At 41.6% G+C, this 23,235-nt stretch overlaps 1 protein-coding gene and 1 pseudogene across 11 annotated transcripts in view; both read right to left on the minus strand.

Annotated features, from left to right (window-relative positions):
• BCAS3 (BCAS3, microtubule associated cell migration factor) overlaps positions 1-23,235 on the minus strand; it is a 597,592-nt gene that overhangs the window by 570,489 nt on the left and 3,868 nt on the right. For 6 of the 11 annotated variants that reach the window (XM_027518314.1, XM_027518315.1, XM_027518317.1 and 3 more), the window contains 3 exons: positions 14,469-14,556; positions 9,979-10,033; positions 1,674-1,749 (listed from right to left, as the gene is read on the minus strand). In XM_027518314.1, the coding sequence (XP_027374115.1) occupies positions 1,674-1,749; positions 9,979-10,033; positions 14,469-14,556 (219 nt within the window). Of the gene's footprint in view, positions 1-1,673; positions 1,750-9,978; positions 10,034-14,468; positions 14,557-15,936; positions 16,366-23,235 lie in introns of those variants that run through there. The other 5 variants (XM_027518325.1, XM_027518322.1, XM_027518318.1 and 2 more) reach the window with 4 other exon arrangements.
• LOC113878612 lies at positions 19,100-19,200 on the minus strand (annotated as a pseudogene).

Here is a 23,235-nt window from a genome sequence, read left to right on the forward strand (position 1 = left end):
ATTTTCAAGACCATGACCACATTTCCTTTCTTATTAAATCAAGAAAGTCCTCTAATACATTGACATCCACAAAGCAAATACACTTGCAGAAGAGAAGTGAGTCTGAATTCATGAGAAAATGGTGACAGGAAACAAAAGATGACAAACACGTAAGTAGTTCTTAATAAAGAAGGGAAAGAAGAAAAAGAAGAATACACTAGCAACAAGGAAATTTGACAGTCGTGAAGAGAAAGGAAATTTTGAATATAAAAAGCTTTCAGAGAGAAATACTGTAGGAAAAGGTTATGTATCATAAATAACCACCTATACAAACGAATGTGTTACTCTGCACGGACGGCATAACAAGTTGCCATGTAAACAAACCACCTGACAGAGAATCCAAATCCAAAAGAAACCGATTTGTGGAAGTGACAGCCTCCCGCGTTCTGGACAGTAGTTTTTAAAGGAAAATGCGGAATCTTAAACGTCCCAGAGGAGACAAAGACTCAAGAGTAAGGTACCCATCAATGTCCAACTAGGAAATGAAAACAAGTCAGTGTATTCATAACTGGGAACTTAATACAGATAACTGGTTCCACAGATGGTGGCCTACTGAATTAGCAACAGCAGGAAGCCAATACCACCCCTAAGCTAGGAAGACAGGGAGGAAAGCAGGGTGCTGGGGTCACCCCGCAGAAAGGCAAGTGGAGCTGCCCAGGGGAAGAGAGAAGCACGGAGGAAATGTAGCTGCCAAAAGAGAGGGAGACGGAATACTACTCTCCCTTGCTCCCATCCTCCCTTCCAATCTCCTACCAGTACCTCCCAAACTCAGCCAGAAGACAACAGGAAGGAGCAATGATGTGGAAGGAAGGTGTCTGAGAACAAACAGGCCCTGGACTGGCATAAGTTCTGCTCAGGAATATAATGTTTTTAAAAAATAATTTCCCTTTTATTTACTTATTTGGCTACACCAAGCCTGGGCTTCCCTCATAGCTCAGTCGGTAAAAAATCTGCCTGCCAATGCAGGAGGCCCAGGTTCAATTCCTGGGCCGGGAAGATGCCTTGGAGAAGGAAATGGCAACCTACTCTAGTATTCTTGCCAGGAGAATTCCATGGACAGAAGAGCCTGGTGAACTCCAGTCCATGGGGTCTCAAGAGTCGGACACGACTTAGCAACTAAACCAAACTAGCACCACCACCAAGCCTTGCTTGCAGCATGCAGCCTCCTCAGCTGGGACACTCGAACTCTTAGTTGCAGCGTGTGGTATCTAGTTCACCAACCAGGGATTGAATCCGAGCCCCCTGCACTGGGAGCACAGAGTCTTAGCCACTGGACCACCAGGGAAGTCCAGAAAAATATTTCAAAGTCTAAAAAGTTCAACACTAATTTTTATTGTGCTGTTATAAATCCCATACAACTGACCAAACTTGAATTAGAAAAACTTTTTCTCTAAGAAATTGTTATCTTACTTGGACTTAAAGTTTAAGGCTAGGCACTACATGTACAGTGACTCTAAGACTTACAATATTAATTCTAATCAAGTTTCTATAGTTGAAAATAAATGTTTTTTGAAAACTTAAAAACTCATTTTAAGAGAAACTAACCTGACAAAAGGTAAGGGTTCTCTTTTTGGAATCAGGTCAACCTCAAACATTTAATTCATATGCCCCCCCACCAAAAGTTAAAAGCATACCATTTAAATCTGCATTTTCAAATCTGACCCAGACTATTTTCTCCTTTTCTTCTGTTAGAGGTGTTCCACTGTAAGCCTGTATAGTAAACAGAAATATTTGAATCAAAATGTTTTATAGCACGAATAGTAGTGATGTTCAAAACAAAGAGTAATTGAACCCCTCCAACCTCACCAATCCTACATCTTGAGAACTGGCACATTTTGTAATACTTTTATTTTCAAAGAAAGCTATCTAGGAGTCTGATACTCTTGGTCGGAAAAGGGGTTTTAGCCTAAGAACTGCAGAAACCTAAAATACAATGATCAGAGTCTATTGGAAGTGTCACTATAACTCAAAGACACTCAAAAAACTAATCTCCTTTACTGGTGAACAAATAAAGCTGAAGAAATAAACCAAACCACCACATATATTGATTTAGTTTCCAAGTGTTTAGGATCAAGCAATTATACTCTACCTAAAATTGTCAAGATCATTACTTTCCACTAACCACCAGTTCCAGGAGGAGGGTGCTGGCCAGAGTTGGGGATGGAAAAAACACATTACTTTTTCAGTCTCTTTTGCCTCTAGACCCAACCTATAAGCTTTCTTGCAAGCCCATAAGGGTCACGAAGATAAGCATAAACTGCTGTGAAGTCACTGGGAGAGAATCAACAGTATCCACCAGCATTCTTTTTACAGTGAACCATTTTTAAAGTTTTTATTGAATTTGTTACAATATTGTTTCTGTTTTATCTTTTGGTTTTTTGGTTGTGAGGTTATGTGCAATCTTACCTCCCTGACCAGGGATTGAAACTGCGCCGCCTGCACTGGAAGGTGAAGTCCTAACCACTGGAGCGCCAGGGAAGTCTCCCGTCAGTATTCAAAGGGAGTCATCTCTCCACAAAGTAAATGCTTTTATTTAAAAGTATCTAGATTTTCTAGGTTGTATATACTTGCAAGCACTGAGGATGTCAACAGAAAGCTGCAACATTTTCAGTTATAAAGTGATACTCAGTTCACAGAAGTTATTTAACATAACCTGTATCAAAAGTTTACAAAAACTACTATCCAATATATAATGTGTTATACATGACTTGCTTTAAATTTCCATGTCACTTTACAGCCTTTTTCTGTACTACACAATGTTAATGGCCACTAAAGATATTACTAAAAGACAGGATCATTTTAATAGTAGGTTTATCAAACAAAAAGAAAATGTTATCTTACACATTCGTGTGATTTCAATTGTCTTTGTTTAAAAAAAAAAACAACCTGAGATATGTATGGTACAATTATACTTAGAGAAAAGGAAAATCTGTACTAGAACCAACTAATTCATCTACTTTATCTTCAACCATCTCATCCTCATCTTCTTCCTCTTCTTCCTCTGTCTTGCTCTCTTATCCTTGAAAACTCTTGGAAATTCCCTGCGTGTCCAGTGTTTGAGAAACCACCTTCCAATGCAGGAGAGGCGGGTTCAATCCCTGGTTGGGAAACTAAGATTTCACATGCTGCAGGAGCAACTAAGCCTCAGTGCAGCCAAAAATAAAAAATCTTTAGAAAAAACAAAACAAAGCTTTGCCTATTAAAAATAAAGTTCTCACCTGGGAATAATTTTAGATTATTAAACATAGCACCGAGAGTTCTCATATACCAGTCAACCAATTTCACCTACTATTAACTATCTAATCTAACCAAATCTTACCTTACCATGGTACCTCTGTCAAAACCAGTGACTTAACACGGGTGCTTTACTACTAATTAAGCCCCAGTCGTTATTGGGATCTCAGCAGTTTTTCCACTAATGTCCTTTCTCTGCTCCAGGACTCAACCTAGGATACCACACTGCATTTAGGACGACCCCTTTTTCCCTATGTGAGGCTCTCCATTAACCTGGTAAAGCAATAATACATTTCCAAATCTTCTTCCATTTAGCATAAGGCTGCTTGTGTGCACATGTGCACTAAGTCACTTCAGTTTCATTGCAACCCTATGAACTGTAGCCCACCAGGTTCCTCTGTCCACAGGATTCTCCAGGCAATAATACTGGAGTAGGTTACCATTTCCTCCTCCAGGGAATCTTCCCGAACAAGGGATTGGACCCACCTCTCCTGCACTGCAGGCGAATTCTTTACTGCTGAGCCACCGGGGAACCCTTAAGGCAGCTTATCATCTCCTTAATCAACATTCTCCCAATTCCTCTCCAACATTTGCACGATGCTCTCCTTTGACTTCTGGCCAACATGCAATATGAAACAAGGTTAAAAGAGGCTTTTCAGTGGATTGGGATTCTTAAGACTTCTTCTCTTTCCCCTTCAGGGAGAAACAAGACTTTCACAAGGCTTGCAACACTTCTGCTACGTCTTCAGGTTTTCATCTCTCCTCAGCAGACATACTGCTCTCTACTAAGCATTTTTTAGAAAATTCTATGAAGTTGACTGAAGCATATTGCGTGCCTTCCTGCAGGCTGGCATCTAGAAGGCAAGTGACATCATGTCATTTTGCCTCCCAGCTTTCGATGATATCCTTTATTCATGTTTGAGTCGTCTGTCAGTGAAGCATAGACTCACCAGGTGCCGATTCAGATTTTTTTTTTTTGATCTGTACACACTGCTTTATTTGGCTGCACTGGGTCTTCGCTGCTGCACACAGGCTTTCTCTAGTTGTGGACAGTGGAGCTACTCTCTAGTTGCAGTACACAGGCTTCTCGCTGCGGTGGCTTCTCCTACTGCAGAGCACAGGCTCTAGGTACAGGGGCTCATTAGTTGTGGCTGGAGGCCCCTAGAGAGTGCAGGCGTCAGTAGCCATGAACGGGCTCAGTTGCTCCACTGCATGTGGGATCTTCCCAGACCAGGGATCAAACTGGTGTCCCCTGAATTGGTAGGCAGCTTCCTACCCACTATGCCACCAGGGAAGGCCCCCATTCAGGTTTATATGCTATCTTATTGGAGGTCAGTGTACTGACACATAATTTCTCCCCCAGCACTGATTTTTAGCCCTCCTTCAGTCAAGATCCAACAGCACTGCTCTCTTATTTAGATTTGAAGGTTTTATCCCATTACTGATACAGGACTTGTTATTTCTCCTTTTATTCCTTATCTGGTTTCTAAAACATATACACATTCATAAGCACAGAGTTATTACTAAATTTAAAAAAATACAGCAACAATCACTGTAGGTATGTTTTTTCTTCACTGGAGAGAAAATAACTTCCATTGCATGCTCTTTGTCAAAAGTATTACTTTTAATTATAGCAAATTATTCTACAGAGACCACATATAATTTGCTTGACTATTACTGACATTTGGGCAGGCTATAATTTTATTTAGATTGATTTGGCTGCCCTGGGTCTTCGTTGCAGCATGTGGGATCTGGTCCCCTGACCAGGGATCTAACCCTGGCCCCTGGCCCCCTACATTGGGAGCACGGAGTCTTAGCCACTGGACCACCACGGAAGTCCTGTGGCTACAATTTTTCACACTGAAAAATGTCAAAATTTCTCACTCAAAAGTTCTTGGCTGTAACTTTTTTTTTCTGAGAATTTTTTAGTAAGTTTTCTTAAGTACAATTATTGAATCAAAGGGCATAGCTTAGGGCTTCTATCAGTCATAATGACATCTGTTAAACACAGTGGGAATTCACACTATTTGTGACAGATGAAGAAACTGATATAAGTCTGACAACACATTTTCTCCCTCTTAGGGATATTTGGAAACCCAGAGAATAATTTTTAGGTTCCATGAATTCAGTGATTCCCAGGATAAAGCAGGGGTTGGAACATGTCTCAGCAAAGATGTATCATTTGCCAAGTGGCTGAATGCAAAATGGCAGATTCTGGATTTGTTGCTGTTCAGTTGCTAAGTTGTGTCTGACTCTTTGCAACCCCATGAACTGCAGCAAGGCAGGCTTCTCTGTCCATCACTATCAGAGTTTCCTCAAACTCATATCCATCAAGTCAGTGATGCCATCCAACCATCTCATTCCCTGTTGTCCCATTCTCCTCTTGCCCTCAATTTTTCCCAGCATCAGGGTCTTTTCCAGTGAGTCAGCTCTTTGCATTAGATGGCCAAAGTACTGGATCTTCAGCATCAGTCCTTACAATGAATATTTAGGACTGATTTCCTTTAAATTAACTGGTTTGATCTTGCAATCCAAGGGACTCTGAAGAGTCTTCTCCAGCACCACAGTTCAAATACATCAATTCTTCGGCACTCAGTCTTCTTTATGGTCCAACTCTCACATCCATACATGACTACTGGAAAAACCATAGCTTTGACTAGACAGACCTTGGTCCACAAAATGATGTCTCCAGCTGTTTAAAACACTGTATAGGTTTGACATAGCTATTCTTCCAAGGAGTAAGAGTCATTTAATTTTGTGGCTGCAGTCACTGTCTGCAGTGATTTTGGAGCCCAAGAAAATGAAATCTGACTCTTTTTGCACATATCCCCCACTTATTTGCCATGAAGCGATGGAACCGGATGCCATGATTTTTGTTTTTTGAATGTTGAGTTTTAAGCCAGCTTTTTCACTCTCCTTTTTCACCTTCAACAAGAGGCTCCTTAGTTCCTCTTCATTTTCTGCCATTGAAATGGTATTATCTGCATATCTGAGGTTGTTGATATTTCTCCCAGCAATCTTGATTCCACCTTGTGATTCATCCAGTCCAGCATTTCACATGATGTACTCTGCATATAAGTTAAATAAGCAGGGTGACAATATACAGCCTTGACGTACTCCATTCCCAATCTGGAACCAGTCCTTTGTTCCATATCCACTTCTAACTGTTGCTTCCTATCCTTGCATACAGGTTTCTCAGGAGGCAGGTAAGGTGGTCTAACATTTCCATCTCTTTAAGAATATTATACAGTTTGTTGTGATCCACACAGTCAAAAGCTTTAGCATAGTTAATGATGCAGAAGTTGATTTTTTTTTTTTTGGAATTCCATTTCTTTTTCTACGATCCTGCGGATGTTGGCAATTTGATATCTTGTTTCCTCTGCCTTTTCTAAATCCAGCTTGTATATCTGGAAGTTCTCGGCTCACGTACTGTTGAAGCCTAACTTGAAGCATTTTCAGCATTACCTTGCTAGCCCGTGAAATGAGTGCAGTTGTGGGGTAACCTGAACATTATTTGGCATTGCTTTTCTTCGGGACTGGAATGAAAACTGACCTTTTCCTGTCCTATGGCCACTGCTGAGTTTTCCAAATTTGCTGGCATAATGAATGCATTCACTTTGACAGCATCATCTTTTAAGATCTGAAATAGTTCAGCTAGAATTCTATCACCTCCACCAGCTTTGTTTGTAGTAAGACTCTAAGGCTCACTTGATTTCACACTCCAGGATGTCTGGCTCTAGGTGAGTAACCACATCATCACTCGGTTAACTCGGTCATTAAGACCTTTTTTGTACAGTTTTTTTGTGTATTCTTGGCACCTTTTCTTAACATCTTCTGCTTCTGTTAGGTCCTTGACATTTTCGTCCTTTACTGGGCCTATCTTTGTATGAAACATTACCTTGGTAACTCCAATTTTCTTAAAGAGATCTCTAGTCTTTCCCATTCTATTCTGGATTAAATGTGGAAAAAAGGGACCATGGGTCATCGAATCTGGTCTACCACCTATGTTCACTGGAGAAGGAAATCTCACCCCACTCTAGTTTTCTTGCCTGGGAAATCCCATGGAAAGAGAAGCCTGGTAGGCTATAGTCCATGAGGTGTCAAAGAGTAGGACACGACTTAGTGACTAAACAACCTGTGTTCATAAATCAAGCTCTATTTTAATACAGCCATACCCTTTCTTTTATGTAAAATGCAGTGCTGAGCAGTTGCAGCAAAGACTGTATGAGCTGTAAAACTTCTCTGGCCCTTTAAAAAAAAGGGTCTGCCTGACTACTGCACAAGACCAAGAAGCTTTTTTTTTTTTTTAATTTGGCTGCTCCAGGTCTTAATTGTGGCATATGGGATCTTTAAGTGAAGAATATAAACTCAGTTGCAGCACGTGCAATCTAGTTCCCTTACCAGGGATAGAACCCAGGCCCCCTGCATTGGAACCATGGTGTCTTAGCCACTGGACCACCAGGCAGGTCTCTAGACTATGAAGCCTTTAGGACAGGCACTGAGCATCCCTTAACTTAACACAGCACCCGACTGGTGGCGCCTGGTTGAGTCAAGTCTGCTGCCTGAATTTTTGTTTTCTTTCCACAGTCACTAGAATAATGACTTAGACAATGCAAACTTCTTAAATGACTATTCTATTTCTTAGATCCGTAACTACATCTTTACTTCCACAGGTACCTAACTCTGATCCCAATCTTCACAGTCAATTGCATAGCTCATCCCCTTCCTGATGTATAATCCTCATAAAAACTAAGTTAATCTTCCACCTTGCACCATCATAACATTCTTGGCTAAAACCCAATCAGTTTTAGCAGCCCCCTATTTTCAATCTATTGCTCAATCCAGTATTCTTGTTTCTCTAGAAAACTCTCCAACGAGTCCCTCAAAGCCTCTGATCGCAGCCTCTCTCTTCCAGCTGACAAAAAACTGCTTGCTATGCAGGGTTTCCATGAGCACAAAAGGTGCCTTTGAAAAATTTTATAAAGGGGCATTCTAATGGGAAGGTAGACTATCAAGATGTTCAAACGCTCCTCCCTTAGAACTAGCCTCATATCAAGGCCCAGGGGTTAAAAGAAAGGTACAGTTTGTAGAAGACCAAATTGGATTTTGGCCCTGATCGCTCTCTAAGCCTAGGCTATACAAGAGTCTCTACAGCCACAGCAATTCTGCTGCCTACCATCCCCAGCTGGGCAGTTTCCTTCACCATCACATTTCCATTCATTTCAACTGACCCCACTTCCAATGTCCTTTGGAACTTGACTCTTTCGCTCTTCCTTTGCTGTGCATTCCCTGAGCATTTAAATATTCAGCCGGTTACTACCAGGTGCAGCACTTACTGATATGTTACTACTGTCTCTGATATCTTACTACTGTCTCTGATATCTTACAGATATGTTACTACTATCTCTGACTGTTTCAAGCCATTGACTTCCCTACTTAACCAAGCTCCTCAAGAAAACAAAGCATTTATTTTGCCTTACAGGCCCCAGAGATCTTGCCATCATGACCTATTTTTTCATCAAAGCTGACTGAATATAATAAAGGAAGACCATATATGCCTTAATATTTTCCCTTATTTGAAGAAAACAATTGGTGTAATACAATTGAAATCTGGATTTTAGACTTTTCCAGGACCTTCTCCTAAAGCTGGGACACTGGATTTATGAATGCCCTTTTTCATCACTACAATTACAGATATTATGCCAGTCGGAACACTGACAGTACCAGAGAAAACCAGAACCCTCCCCCTTTAGGAACTCCACTAACCAGCAACTTCCCAAAGATACTGTTTCCCAAGAATCACCTGAGATTCTTCCTAGAGACACAAGTTACTGGAGGCCGCCTCAATTCCCTTAAGACAAACTCACCTGGAGATGGGGCTGGAAATTATTATTTTTAACAAGTGTGCCAAGTGTTACCTATGTTAATTGAAGTCTGGGTGATGGTGCACTAGAGATGATCCCAGGAGAGTTTCTCTCATTCTTTATTCTCACAGTTACAGAGTGAACAATAAAGGGCTTACTCTCTTAGAGTAACAAACTGTTGGTCACTCAGTTGTGTCCGACTCTTTGCAACCCCATGGACTGTAGCCCCCCAGCCTCCTCTGTGCATAGAATTCTCCAGGCAACAATACTGAAGTAGGTAGCCATTCCTTTCTCTAGGGGATCCTGACCCAGGATCAAACCCAGGTCTCCCACGCTGCAGGCAGGTTCTTTACCGTCTGAGCCACCAGGGAAGCCCTAGAGTAACAAGACAAGCTCTAACTGGCATAAAACTACTGTTCAATATGAAAGTGATACAGATCTGCACTCGGTATTTGGTTAATATAATATCTCGTTAACCAAATGCAAAGCACATATTGCTTATTTCACTTTCAACAGGCAACATTTAAGACAAGAGAAGATTTTGGAAACAGAACCCAAATAGGCATTCCCAAGCCCCAACTCTCAACTAGTACCTCAACTTGATTCCTCTTAGGAAATCAAGTCCTAAAGAAACATAATTATGACAACATCAGCACAAAACTAAGGCACATCTAATAGTAACAGCAGGAATAGTTCCACACTACCAGTGCTCACAATGCTAAAACATCAAAAGTCTTTCTTAAGTTGATGATACTGGTATCAAACTCAGGGGACAGAATATTTCAGAACTTCCCTGGCCAAGAGTAAGACATGCTATTCCCGAAACCACAGAGATACTTACCTGAGGCACAACATCTTGCAGAAAAGTCACAACACTTTCCATGTAGGACTGCTCCCTGAAAAAGGGGTGAGATGGAGAAAATTTAACATGACAGCTAAATATAAAACAAGGAAAAGCTCTTTATACAAGCTCTAACAGTTATTCATAATACTTAAAAAAGAAAAAAACAACTTTCATCACCTGGTAATTCTGCTAACTTACTTTCTTAATTTTTCTGAATATGTTTTTAAACGCAAATGAGCTTTAAATTTCTTTCAAACATTAACTCTTTTTAAAAGTCATGTTTTTTGTTTTTTGGGGGTTTTTTTTGGCTGTGCCATATGGCATGCAGGGTTTTAGTTCCCTGACCAGAGATCAAATCTGTGCCCCCTGCAATGGAAGCAAAGAGTCTTAACCACTGGATCACCAGGGAAGTCCCTCCATTTTTTTAAATTGAAGTAGACCCCGGTTCCATTCCTGGGTTGGGAAGATACCCTGGAGAAGGGAAAGACTACCCATTCCAGTATTCTGGCCTGGAGAATTCCAGAACACTGGGTCGCAAAGAGTAGATTCCCTGCTGGCTCAGCTGGTGAAGAATCTACCTGCAATGTGGGAGACCTGGGTTTGATCCCTCAGTTGGGAAGATCACCTGGAGAAGGGAAAGGCTACCACTCCAGTATTTTGGCCTGGAGAATTCTATGGACTGTATAGTCCATGGGGTCGCAAAGAGTCAGACACAACTGAGTGACTTTCACTTCACTTCACTTCATAGTTGAATCACAATACTGTGTAAGTTTCAGGTGTACAAAGCAAAGTGATTCAGTTTTCTATTTTTTCCCAATTCTTTTCCATTATAGGTTATTATAAGGTATTATATACAGTTCCCTGGGCTAACAATAGCAAATCCTTATTGTTTACTTTGTGTCTACTAGTGTATATCTGCGGAGAAGGCAATGGCACCCCACTCCAGTACTCTTGCCTGGAAAATCCCATGGACAGAGGAGCCTGGTAGGCTGCAGTCCATGGGGTCGCTAAGAGTTGGACACGACTGAGCAACTTCACTTTCACGTTTCACTTTCATGCATTGGAGAAGGAAATGGCAACCCGCTCCAGTGTTCTTGCCTGGAGAATCCCAGGGACAGGGGAGCCTGGTGGGCTGCCGTCTATGGGGTCGCACAGAGTTAGACACAACTGAAGTGACTTAGCATAGCATAGCATAGTGTTTATCTGTTAATCCCATATTCTTAACTTATCCCTCCCCTTCTCTTTCCACTTTGTTAACCATAAGTTTGCTTTCTTCATCTGTGAGTTATAAATAAGTTCATCTGTATTTGTTTTCAGATTCCACATGTAAGTGCTATCATAGATCTGTCTTTCTTTGCCTGGTTTACTTCACTCAGTATGATAATCTTCAGGCCCATCAATACTGCTGAAAATGGAAATATCTCATTCTTTTTTATGGCCACATGGTCTCTTATATTGATATACTGAATTGGCCAAAAAGTTCATTTGGGTTTTTCCACAACCCAAATGAACTTTTTAGCCAACCCAAAGGATACAACTTTTAACTCATACCGAAGGAGTGATGAGAGAAGACTTGACTAAAGCAGGATCTTCCTAAGTCAGAGCAGAAGAATGCCCTAGAGCAAGAAAAACTACTGCTGATGACTCAGTATTCAGTGACCTTCTGTTTAAATTGGTTATGAACCTAATCCTAATCCCTTACCTGTATACAGCAAAATGAATCTGTTTTGATGCAGGTGCAGGCATTAGGCGGAGAAGGCAATGGCACCCCACTCCAGTACTCTTGCCTGGAAAATCCCATGGATGGAGAAACCTGGAAGGCTGCACTCCATGGGGTCACTGAGGGTCGGACACGACTGAGCGACTTCACCTTCACTTTTCACTTTCATGCATTGGAGAAGGAAATGGCAACCCACTCCAGTGTTCTTGCCTGGAGAATCCCAGGGGCAGGGGAGCCTGGTGGGCTGCCGTCTATGGGGCTGCACAGAGTCGGACACGACTGAAGTGACTTAGCAGCAGCAGCAGGCATTAGGAGTTATTAAGAAATCCTCACAGAACTCTTGACATAGGTAAGACATGGGAAAATATCAAAATGCATAAAAGTGAAGAACTATTAAGGATACTGCATGTGTGTGCACGCGTGCACTGTCGTGTCCAACTCTTTGCAATCCCATGGACTGTAGCCACCAGGCTCCTCTGTTCATAGGATTTCTGCAGGCAAGGATACTTCAGTGGCATTCCCTCCTCTAGGGGATCTTCCCAACCCAGGGATTGAACCCACATCTCCTGTGTCTCCTATATTGGCAGGCAGATTCTTTACCACTAAACCACATGGAAGCCAGTATTAAGGATCCTGAAGATATTTCAAATGTGAAATATATGGGTATCAGCAAATGGAGAAAAAAAATTATTCAAAACACCAAATCAACTTCATTTTAGAGAAATGTGAAAAATCACATTTAGAGGAAACAATGTGAGTTATTCTAAATCCTATTTTTTAAAAAGGCAATATGCCTTGCTGCTGCTGCTGCTAAGTCGCTTCAGTCATGTCCGACTCTATGCGACCCCACAGACGGCAGCCCACCAGGCTCCCCCGTCCCTGGGCCTTAGATACCTATAAAAACTGATTAGGCCTTCCTCTCCAACCTCATTTTTCTCCCCCTCTCCTTAGCCTGCTTCAGTCACATGCAACTTCAATTCCTAGACCACACCAAGCTCTTCTTTGAATCAAGACCTTTACATCAGCTTTTGTTCTCCATGGATTCCTTCTCAAACTCTTCCCTTTCAGATCTCCAGCCTTAGAGTTACCTCCTCAGAGAGGTCCTCCCTGACAGCCTTAAATCACACCCTCCGATGTCACTCTTCATCAGAGCACACTGGGCACTGATCACAGCCTGTGATTACTTTATGGACTGTGTCCCCCACTGGAATGTAAACTCTTATTACAGAAAGGAATCCCTCTCTCATATTTACCTTTTATCTCCAGAATCCATAAGTCAATATTTAGGCACAGAATAGATGCTCAAGCATTAGTTGTTAAGAGAACACTGAATAAATTAAAGAACTTCAAAAAAACACTAAAATTACATGTTGCATAACGAAAGCAATATATGTGGAATACCATATGGTGAGGCAGCATAGAACAGTGCATAAAGCACACAGACTCTGGACACAAACTGCCTGGGTTTGATCCAGGTTTCCTTTCTTGGCTGTTATCAAGGAAAACTGGTATCTCTCTGCTTTGGTTTCCTCACCTGTAAAACGAAGACTGAAATAGTACCTAACTCATAGCTAATAATATGCTTAACCTATCGCCATGGTCCTTAGTTAGTGAAGGAATATACAGCCCTGGGAAACACAAGAGGAAAATAAGGGGAGTTTAATGGTAAATTATCATAGTATGCACATATTTCTGTTAATCTACGAAGGAAATCTTTATGTAACATGCTAAACTGTCCATGGGAAATAATCCAAAATGCTACAATTCCCTTACGACATTTTTGAAAGACAGAAAACAAATTTCATCTCCTTAGCCAGCTATTCAAGGGTCTTGACTGTCCACTCCAACCTCCTTTAAATAGGTCAAGTTCCCTAAGATTTCATTTATGAAAACAGCTTCCCTTTCCCACATCTGCTCACTCCATCCCCTTTGCCGAAAATGAGCCCTTGATTCTAACTGCCCAAATTATATTCTACTTTTAAAGTATGCTATAAATGTTAGCTTCTTAATGAAACCTTTTCAGATCTGAAGTACTCCAACTAAATACTTTCCCTAAAATATTCCCTCTAAATTCTCATGCTGTTTTGCTGGCATCTTTTTTTATTCATTATAGTGCTTACAAGTATATACATCTTAAACTACATTAGATTATAAGCTCCTAGAAAGTACAGATATGCTTTGTCAAAAAATGCTTAAAATATAGAAATGTATTCTGACACTGACTTTGAAACTTTCTGACTGAGACCTAGAGTGATATATTTTACATCACAATATAGTATTCTTGCCAGGAAAATCCCATGGACAGAGGAGCCAGGTGGGTTACAGTCCACCGGATCACAAAGAGTTGGACACAACTGAGCACATCCACACACACATAGTAAACATACACATACATGTGAATGAATACATCTATGTGCTTGTCAGAACACAATACTAACCTCCAATTATATTTTCTATTATATTCTATTTTTTAAATGGTCCTGATCGACTAAACTGACTTAATGACCCACTAATTGTTAAAACTGAGGTCTGAAAAAACAGTACTCATGTGTTTTTCCTGTACTCTATAAATGTGCTAAACACATCAACTTGACCCTCCAATTATTGCTTTTATTTGGCTTTGGCAATCAATAATATCTGTCATCCTGTAAAGCCAAGTTAAACAGATTTTCAAAAGTAAGCACTGCTCAGGAAAGAAAGCTGATTGTTAGTTACTATTCTGAGTAATCTTTCTTTCACCTATCAGGTTCATCTGAAATTTGCTTACGTGACGGCCTGAGGGCGAACCACAACTCCACCAGTACAACGACTGGGTCTTCTGGGGGAGTCTGTAGCCATTTCTTCATTCAGAAAACCTGTTTCCAGAATGAACAGACAAAAAAAAAAAAAAAAAGGGTCATTACTGCTCAGGATAACAAGAAAGATATATGATTGCTCGCTAGAGATCCATTGTCAAAAAATATATAAAATATAGGAAAATTTCCCAGCAATTTCTCTTATACCCAAAAGGGCAGAGGGCAGAATAGGAAGAAATAGACAAAAGTACTTTTCAAACTACTGTGAGGTCTTCTTATTTGGACCAAGCCTCAGAACCACAAAACTAGTTAAGACTCTTGTAGGACCCGCTGAGCTCCCGTTAACATAAACTAGGAAGGGATGGAAAGTCTAGCAGAGGATCACTTTATAAAAACAAATGTGCTACCTCTGTGAGCCAAAATTAGAGAATTTATTGAACTCTAATGTTGAATAATAAAAAATATACAAGGTACAGTATTTTAAGACCAAATGGAGCAGTGAGGTAACACCTTCCAACTAAGATCTTTGGTAATCTATGAGTAAGACTACATATGTATCCTAATGGGTGTTTTCTAGTCTTATTGTGATCATTTCACAATATATACAAATACCAATCATTATGGGTACACCTGAAACTAATCTAATACTTTATGTCAATTATATATTTAAAAAGAGACTGCATGGTCACAATTCAACAAGATTTTCAAAATCATATGTTAACCCCTTTGCTACTGTAACCTAATCACCAGAGTCTAAGTAAGTAATAAAAACTTATATGACATTAGAAGCCCTTTATCCTTTCCAGTCCCATCACTGCATCCTGATTCTTGAATGTCTAACAAGCATCTGAATCACTTGGGAGGTTTTAAAAGCATGGAACACACTTGGTTAAGGTTAAAAGAGACAGCAATGTGAAAGATCTTAGGAGACAGCACATAGCCTGGAGCTAATCTTGCTTGAAAGCACCTAAAGCCACCTCTTTTAAGCAAGGGGCATTCTATCACCTTAACGGAAATCTCGCCCACAGACGATTCCCATCTGCTACAAGCAAAAGACCCTCTGCCCCAGCTAGCCCAGGGACCCCTTCCTCAGAAGGGACCTTCACCTCGAGCCTCTCAGCCCTCTCATTTCCATTCCACCCTTTATTTTTCGAAACACAGGCTCCCAAGAAACTGTCCTTAAGGACCCTGTCTCCCGAGAACGACCCTCGCCAGCCCCTCAGGCCCCACTCTCCTGAAAGACATCAGCACGGCGCTACCCACTTAACCTCCAACACCGAGCCGCCGCTGCCCCCGGCCGCCCTCTGGCCCCTGGCCCTGCCTCCCCTCCCCCTTCGACCTCCACAGCCCCTCCTCGCCGAATCCCCGCCAGCCAAACCCCCTGGCCTCAACGCTGCCCGGCCCTGGTCCTCGCCCAGCCTCCCCCGAGCCACACCGCACCGTCAGCCCTCTCACCGGCCGCCCCGCCGGTAAACGCTGCGCTCCAGCTCAAGGCTCAGTGTTTGGAGTCTCCCCCTCGTGATTGACGGTTACCACTTCCTACCACGCCTCAGCGGAACTACCTCTCCAGCCAATCCCAGAAGCACACCGGCCGCAGCCGGGCACCGCCCTCAGGGGTCAGCTTCGCCAACCAGCAAGTAGGAAAGAGGCGGGCCCGCCTCCTGAATTGACCCAATCCGCTGGGGCTCGAGGGAAAACAAAACAGTATGTAGAGTTCGAGTGAAGCCGAGGTGTCAGGTTCGGTTGCGAACGCAGGCGGGTGGCGGGGAATTACAAACACGTCTGTTTTCCTCTGTGCCCAGCGCCTTCGTGGCCCAGTCACAAAGCGTCCTGCTGCAGAAGCCCGTACCTCTTACTCGGGCGTCGCAGGCTAGCAGTCAGACTCGACACCGGGACGGGTGTGTTTACATCGAATTCTCGCGACAGCTGGTTCGAAGCTCAAAGCACGTGGACATGGCAGCTGCCAATCACTTTTCGCTGGCCACTCAGCCATTCCGAACCCGCCTTCTGCCCCGCCTTTTTCGATGTGTTTACCTTCCGGGAGCTGAGGCTGGTTTTCCCCCGGTGGGCTCCCGAGCCGGGGTGGTGATCTGAATGAAGGGTGCGGCTGTCATGTTGTCTGTTTGACCTAGGTGGTGGACCACGCCTGACTCCTTCCTCACTTGTTTACATTTCCCGTAAGGAACAGATGGAGATCTCCCTGGTGTCATTCCGTCAGTGACATCTTTTTTTATAATAATAACATTTATTGTTATGTTTAAGACCTAAGCACTTCATAAGCACTGTCAAGTTTAATACCTCTGACAGTCCCCTGAGACTATGGATCATTAATAGCCATGGGGTTTGTAACAGAGGTGTTGATAACCTCAGTAAAAATTTTAAAAAGGTTTTAGCACCGTGAGAAGGAAAAAGTTTAGTCGCTAAACTGTCTCACCGGAAATATGCAGTTAATCAGGTGCTGGAGAGATAAATATAGATATAGCCAAGAAGCCACCCATTTGATTATGACGCTCAATTAGTGCCAGTAAAAAAGGACACCCAAAGTGATATTTATCAGCCCAATGTTTGAACATTAGGCTAATGAAAGATTTTGAGGAAATTTATCTTCTTCACTACACAAATGCCCAGCACCATCAGTCTTTTATGATTTGCTTCCTACATGAAACCCTATACGGAAGGAATCTTTCCCAATATTTTGAATTCTTTTTGATCTTTTACTATCCCTGGCTTACTTGTTGTCTCTGAAAATGTTTTTGTTTTTTTTTTTTCGGTTATTTCCCTAAGGTATGTCTTATTTTCTCCCACAGAAAGTTAAACTCCACCTAGGCATGAGTAGACTTAAGGCTTTCATATTGTTGAATTTCCCTTAACACCTAACAGGCCTGAATACAACAGATAGTTCAAAATTCAGAGGTAGTTAATTAAATCATTATTATTCTCATGTTGTCTCTGACCCACAAAAAAGAATAAAGATGAAATCCAGAGACCAATAGGTAACAATCACAAGTAGAGTAACTAGTATTTGTACAAAGCGTTTCAGTCTAACTGTTGTATATGCATTTTTAAACTCCGTAACTCTTTCACTATTCCTCTTCAGTTATGGAAGAAACAAGGAGACAAATATGATAAACACAAACTCATTCAATCAATAAATATCTGAACACCTACTAAGTGTCAGTCATGTTCTAGACTCTGGAGATACAGCAATAAATAAGTCAACCAATGTGTCTTTCTTCAACCAAAGAATTTGCACTCTGATAGGAAGACAGAAATAAACAGACAAAGAGGGAACTTCAAATAGTGTAAAATGCTATGGGGAAAAAAATAAGCCAGATAAATAGAGATAAGAGACAGCTTATTTTAGGTAATGTGGTAAAGGAAGGCCTCTAAGGAGATGGCATTTGAACCAAGATTTCAGTGAAGCAGGTTTTCAGCAGCTCTGAGTGAAAAGCAGTTTAGACAAAACAAACAACAGGTACAAAGGCCTTAAGAAAGCAATGAATGTTGAATGGGAAAAATAATATGACTAAACAGAGTGGATTGGGACTTCTCTGGTGGTCCAGTGGCTAAGACTGTGCTCACAATGCAGGAGCGCCCGGTTTAACCCCTGGTCAGAGAGCTGGATCTCACACACCACAACGAAGAGTTCACATGGCTGCAACTAAGAGTTCGAGTGCCACAATTAAGATCTAGCATAGCTAAATAAATGTGTTCAAAAAACCCCAAAGTAGATTAAGTAGAAAATGATAGCAAACTAGTTAGGAAAGGTAAGCAGTGGCCAAATCCAGTATAGTGTATAGAATTATAACGAGTTTTAGTTTTATCCTAGGGTGGGAATCTATTGGAAGACTTCCAGCTAGGAAGTGTCATGATCACATTTACATGTCTAAAAGACCATTATACCTACTAAACAGACAATAAACTGTCTTTAGGGAGGGGCCAAGAGTGGAAGCGATGGGTCAAGTAAGGAGGCATGGGAGAGCTATCTAGACCTGGGGCTAGAGATGAAGCAGTAGAGTGAAAAGTAATCAATTTCAGAATATTTTGGAAGACAGAATTGAAAGAACTTGATAATGGGTTGGATGTATAAGAGAAGGGAAAAGGAGAATCAAAGATCCTGCCTGTGTTTTGGGCTTGAGGAAATGAGGAATGCCATTTTATGGATCTGATGAACCCTCTTGAAGTCATACATTTTTTAGTGAAGGAGAATTTCTGTGACTTGGTTTCTTCCTTTGTAAACTGTAAAAAGAGTATTATGCTCCTCCTAAGATTTTTTTTAGTAATGTGATGGTTTGGTAGGAGGTGTGTTTTGTTTTGTATGTTGTTTATTTTATTGGGTGTTTTGTTTTGTTTTGTTTTGGCGTGTGGGATCTTAGTTCCTAGACCAGGGATTGAACCTGTGCTCCTGCAGTGGAAGCAAGGAGTCCCAACCACTGGATTGCCAGGGAATTCCCAGTATATTTTTTTTAAGTTTTAAAACTTTGAAAAGTTTAATGCTGGTACTATTTATTTCCATATCAATTGGTACAATTTTACATCATGTTTTATACTACTTCATCTTTGCAAAGACATCGAATACACAAAAACACACATTCAATAACTGAAAAATATGGAATGCTTCATTAATTTGCATGTCATCCTTGTGCAGGGGCTATGCTAAACTCCTCTGTATCATTCCACTTGGAGTGTACTGCTGCTAAGGCACTTCAGTCGTGTCCGACTCTGTGCAACCCCAGAGACAGCAGCCCACCAGGCTCCCCCGTCCCTGGGATTCTCCAGGCAAGAACACTGGAGTGGGTTCCATTTCCTTCTCCAATGCATGAAAGTGAAAAGTGAAAGTGAAGTCGCTCAGTCGTGTCCGACTCTATGCGACCCCAGCCTACCAGGCTCCTCTGTCCACGGGATTTTCCAGGCAAGAGTACTGGAGTGGGGTGCCATTGCCTTCTCCCACTTGGAGTGTATGTGTTGCCTAAGCAAGCATCAGCCTCATGGGATTTTTATGAGGTGTAAATAAATTTTAAATTCTTGGGACTTCCTTGGTGGTGAAGTGGTTAAGAATCCTCATTGCAATGCAGGGGGCGTGGGTTAGATCCCTGTTTGGGGAACTAAGACCCCCACATGCTGCCGGGCAGCTAAGTCTGCAAACCACAACTAGAGACCCTGTGCACTCCATGATGGAATGAGGATCCCGTGTGCTGCAACTGAGACCCAACACAGCCGAATAAATAAATATTTTTTACAAAAATAAAATTCTCAGAACCAGTTAGAAATGTGTACAAATTAACTAGTTCCTGTCCGTCTTACAGGATTAGAAAGTTCCAAGCCTTAGGACCTACTTTCCTTTCTTATTGAAGCTTTCCTGCCAGAACACAGTGGCTTGTTATCTGCTTTGAACTGGAAAACAGTTTGCATTCACATCTGTATATTTATTCATCCTTTTATGTAAGGCTTGGGTGTGCAATTTTCAATTCTTTGACGACAACAGACTTGGTTTTCCACTGTCATGTGAGAACATTAGGCCCCAGCAATGCGTCATTGCCAGATAAAAGTGCTGCAGTAAACCGAGAAAACAACAACAAAAAAAGCAGCTATTTCTAATTACTCCATTTTTTTTTCTCCACAGAGATGGTGTGCGATTCACTCATGGGCCTCAAATAGAAAGCAGAATTTGTGGTGATCATGTTTTAACTTTTTGGCCGTGCTGGGTCTTCACCGCTGTGCTTGGACCTTCTCTAGCTGCAGCAAATGGGGCCTGCTCCCTAGTTGCGGCACGCAGGCTTCTCTTGTTATGGAGCTCAGACTCGAAAGCACTCGGGCTTCAGTAGTCGCAACTCTCGGGCTCTAGAACACAGGCTCAGTAGTTGTGGCGCATGGGCTTTGTTGCCCCACAACATGTGGAAGATTCCCGAACCAGGGATTGAGCCCTGTCCCCTCCGTTAACAAGCGGACTCACAACCAACCCAATCATCAGGTAAGTCCTGTGGTAATCATTTTTTGAATGAACATGACTTGTGGAAGGCTTAGTACATATTGTTAGTTCATGAGTCATTTCAGGTTACTGGGTCATGGAGAAACTTTTCAATAGTCTCTTCTTTGGATTGAGCAATCCCAGCTGGGAAACTCATTTTCAGTGTAAAAGTAACTTCAAGCTAGAGTCCTGTTTTCTTCCAGTTGCTATAATGGCCCATTGTAATAAATCACTGATTACTAAAATCCCATGGACCTGCAGTCCAGAATCAAAAGTTTGAGATTTGTCAAGGAACTATCCATAAGCAAACCAAACATCAGGATCAGTTAATATTTTCTCCTCTATTTTTGTCTGATAGGATTAGAATTCTTTTTTTAGCCTCAAACGAGTCATTGCCTCACTTGTTTTGGCCACAGAAACACTTGGACAATACTTATGTGATTTAAGCAGTGGTGAAATAATCTGATTTCACATAGAACTATGGTGAACATTAATATTTAATTGTCAGTCAAGTATAAGGAAAAACAAAGGAGGAATTCCCTGGCAGTCCAGTGGTTAGGACTCCACGATTTCGCTGCCAAGGGCTCGGGTTCAGTCCCTGGCAGGGGAGCTAGGATCTTGTAAGCCTGGAGCAGGGGCCAAAAAAAAAAAGGAAAAACACAGAGGTTAAAAAAAAATCATGCTCATCAGTCTTCTCTCTCTGGTTGGGCATTTTGATAGCAAGGGTGATTGTACATGTGTTAAGGCAGGACGTACAGTGTAAATCACCTACATACAACCCGCAAGTTGTGAACGTTCAGAGATGCAAACGTGCATTTGTATGTCTAATAAGGTAGGTTAGTTCATGCATCAGGTGTACATTGTCATGAGCGTGCGTCCTCTACAAGTGGTTGTGCTTTTGTGTACTTTACTGCACAGTATTGTATAGAATACAGTAATACGGTATCTTTATTTCACACCCAGCAGGTCTGGAAACAAGTGTGAAAGCAGCAGGGATGTAGCTGGTACTACTGTGCTTTTCAAGGTACTGTACTGTAACTTTAAAAATGTTGTCTTTATTTTTTGTGTTTGTTTTATATGTATTATTTTTGTGAAAAGCATTATAAACATACTACAGTACAGTACTGTATAGTCAGCTGTGTTAATTGAGTTGTTATGAACAAACTGGACCTACAAACACGCCCTGAGAACAGAATTTGTATGTGGAGGACTTATTAAAAAGCAGAGACATTACTTTGCCAACAAAGGTCGTACAGTGAAAGCTACGGTTTTTCCAGTAGTCATGTATGGATGTGAGAGTCGGTCCTAAAGAAAGCTGAGCATCAAAGAATTGATGCTTTTGAACTGTGGTATTGGAGAAGACTCTTGAGAGTATCTTGGACAGCAAGAAGATCCAACCAGTCAATCCTAAAGGAAATCAGTCCTGAATATTCATTGGAAGGACTGATGCTGAAACTGAAGCTCCAGTACTTTGGCCACCTGATGTGAAGAGCTGACTCATTTGAAAAGACCCTGATGTTGGAAAAGATTGAAGGCAGGAGGAGAAGGGGGCGACAGAGGATGAGATGATTGGATGGCATTACCGACTCAATGGACATGAGTTTGAGCAAGCTCCGGGAGCTGGTGAAGGTCAGGAAAGCCTGGCGTGCTGCAGTCCACAGGGTCACAAAGAGTCGGACATGACTGAGCGACTGAACAACAGGGGACTTATGTGGGAAATCTGTACCTTCCCGCTCTAATTTTGCTGCGAACCTGAAACTGCTCTTTAAAATTAAATGTCTATTAAAAAAGTTACATTTTGGACTTCCCTGGTGTTCCAGTGGTTAAGAATCTGCCTGCCAATGAAGAGGACATGGGTTCGATCCCTGGTCTGGGAAAATTCCACAGAGCAGTTAAGTCGTGTGCTGCAACTACGGAAGCCCACGCACCCCAGAGCCTGTGCTCTGCAACAAGAGAAGCCACCTCAATGAGCAGCCAAAGCACCCCGAAGAGGAGTAGCCCCTGCTCGCCACAACTAGAGAAAACCCGTGCACAGCAACCAAGACCCAGTACAGCCAAAAATAATACGTAAATAAATAAAATTAATGAATGTGTAAAAGAATTACATTTCTCTGGGGAGGGTAAGAGGGAGGCTCAAGACAGAGAGGATATATGTATACTTATAGCTGATTCCTATTGTGCGGCAGAAACTAATACAACACTGTAAAACAATTACATGCCCATTAAAAAATCAATTTAAAAAGTAAATGAAATGAAAATAACATTATATTTCTCTAAAATCCTCCAATTGTGAGTACAAGTATATTACTTATTCACTCCGTGGGCATTCTCTGATGCGTTCATTAGGCTGAAACTTTTGCACACTATCGTTTGTGGTAATCTCTAAAAATTAGAATTTGAAACTTTAGAATTGCAAAACCGACATAATCCAAGGTTATATCACTTCATATCTATTTAATTACAACAGTGCCTGCCATTTTTCTGCCCTGGATATTACTAGATAACTGTGGTTTCTGAAACACCATTTCCCACATTGCTATTCAAAATTCTAAGTATTTCTTTATTATCTTGGTGCCTTCAGCCTAACCCACAGATCTCTTTAGCCCACTCTGCTCATTCTCAGGCCCAGCCAACTTTCTGAAAATACAGTGATAATTTTCTTTCACTTTGTCATTCTCTTAAAACTGTTATCTATAAAGTGGTCATGTAATTTATCATCCTAGCTAGGAAAGCTTCATGAAGTGAGGCTCTATTAATAATTAAGACAGACT

Source organism: Bos indicus x Bos taurus, chromosome 19 (assembly GCF_003369695.1).
Source record: "Bos indicus x Bos taurus breed Angus x Brahman F1 hybrid chromosome 19, Bos_hybrid_MaternalHap_v2.0, whole genome shotgun sequence".
Lineage (NCBI taxonomy): Eukaryota > Metazoa > Chordata > Mammalia > Artiodactyla > Bovidae > Bos > Bos indicus x Bos taurus.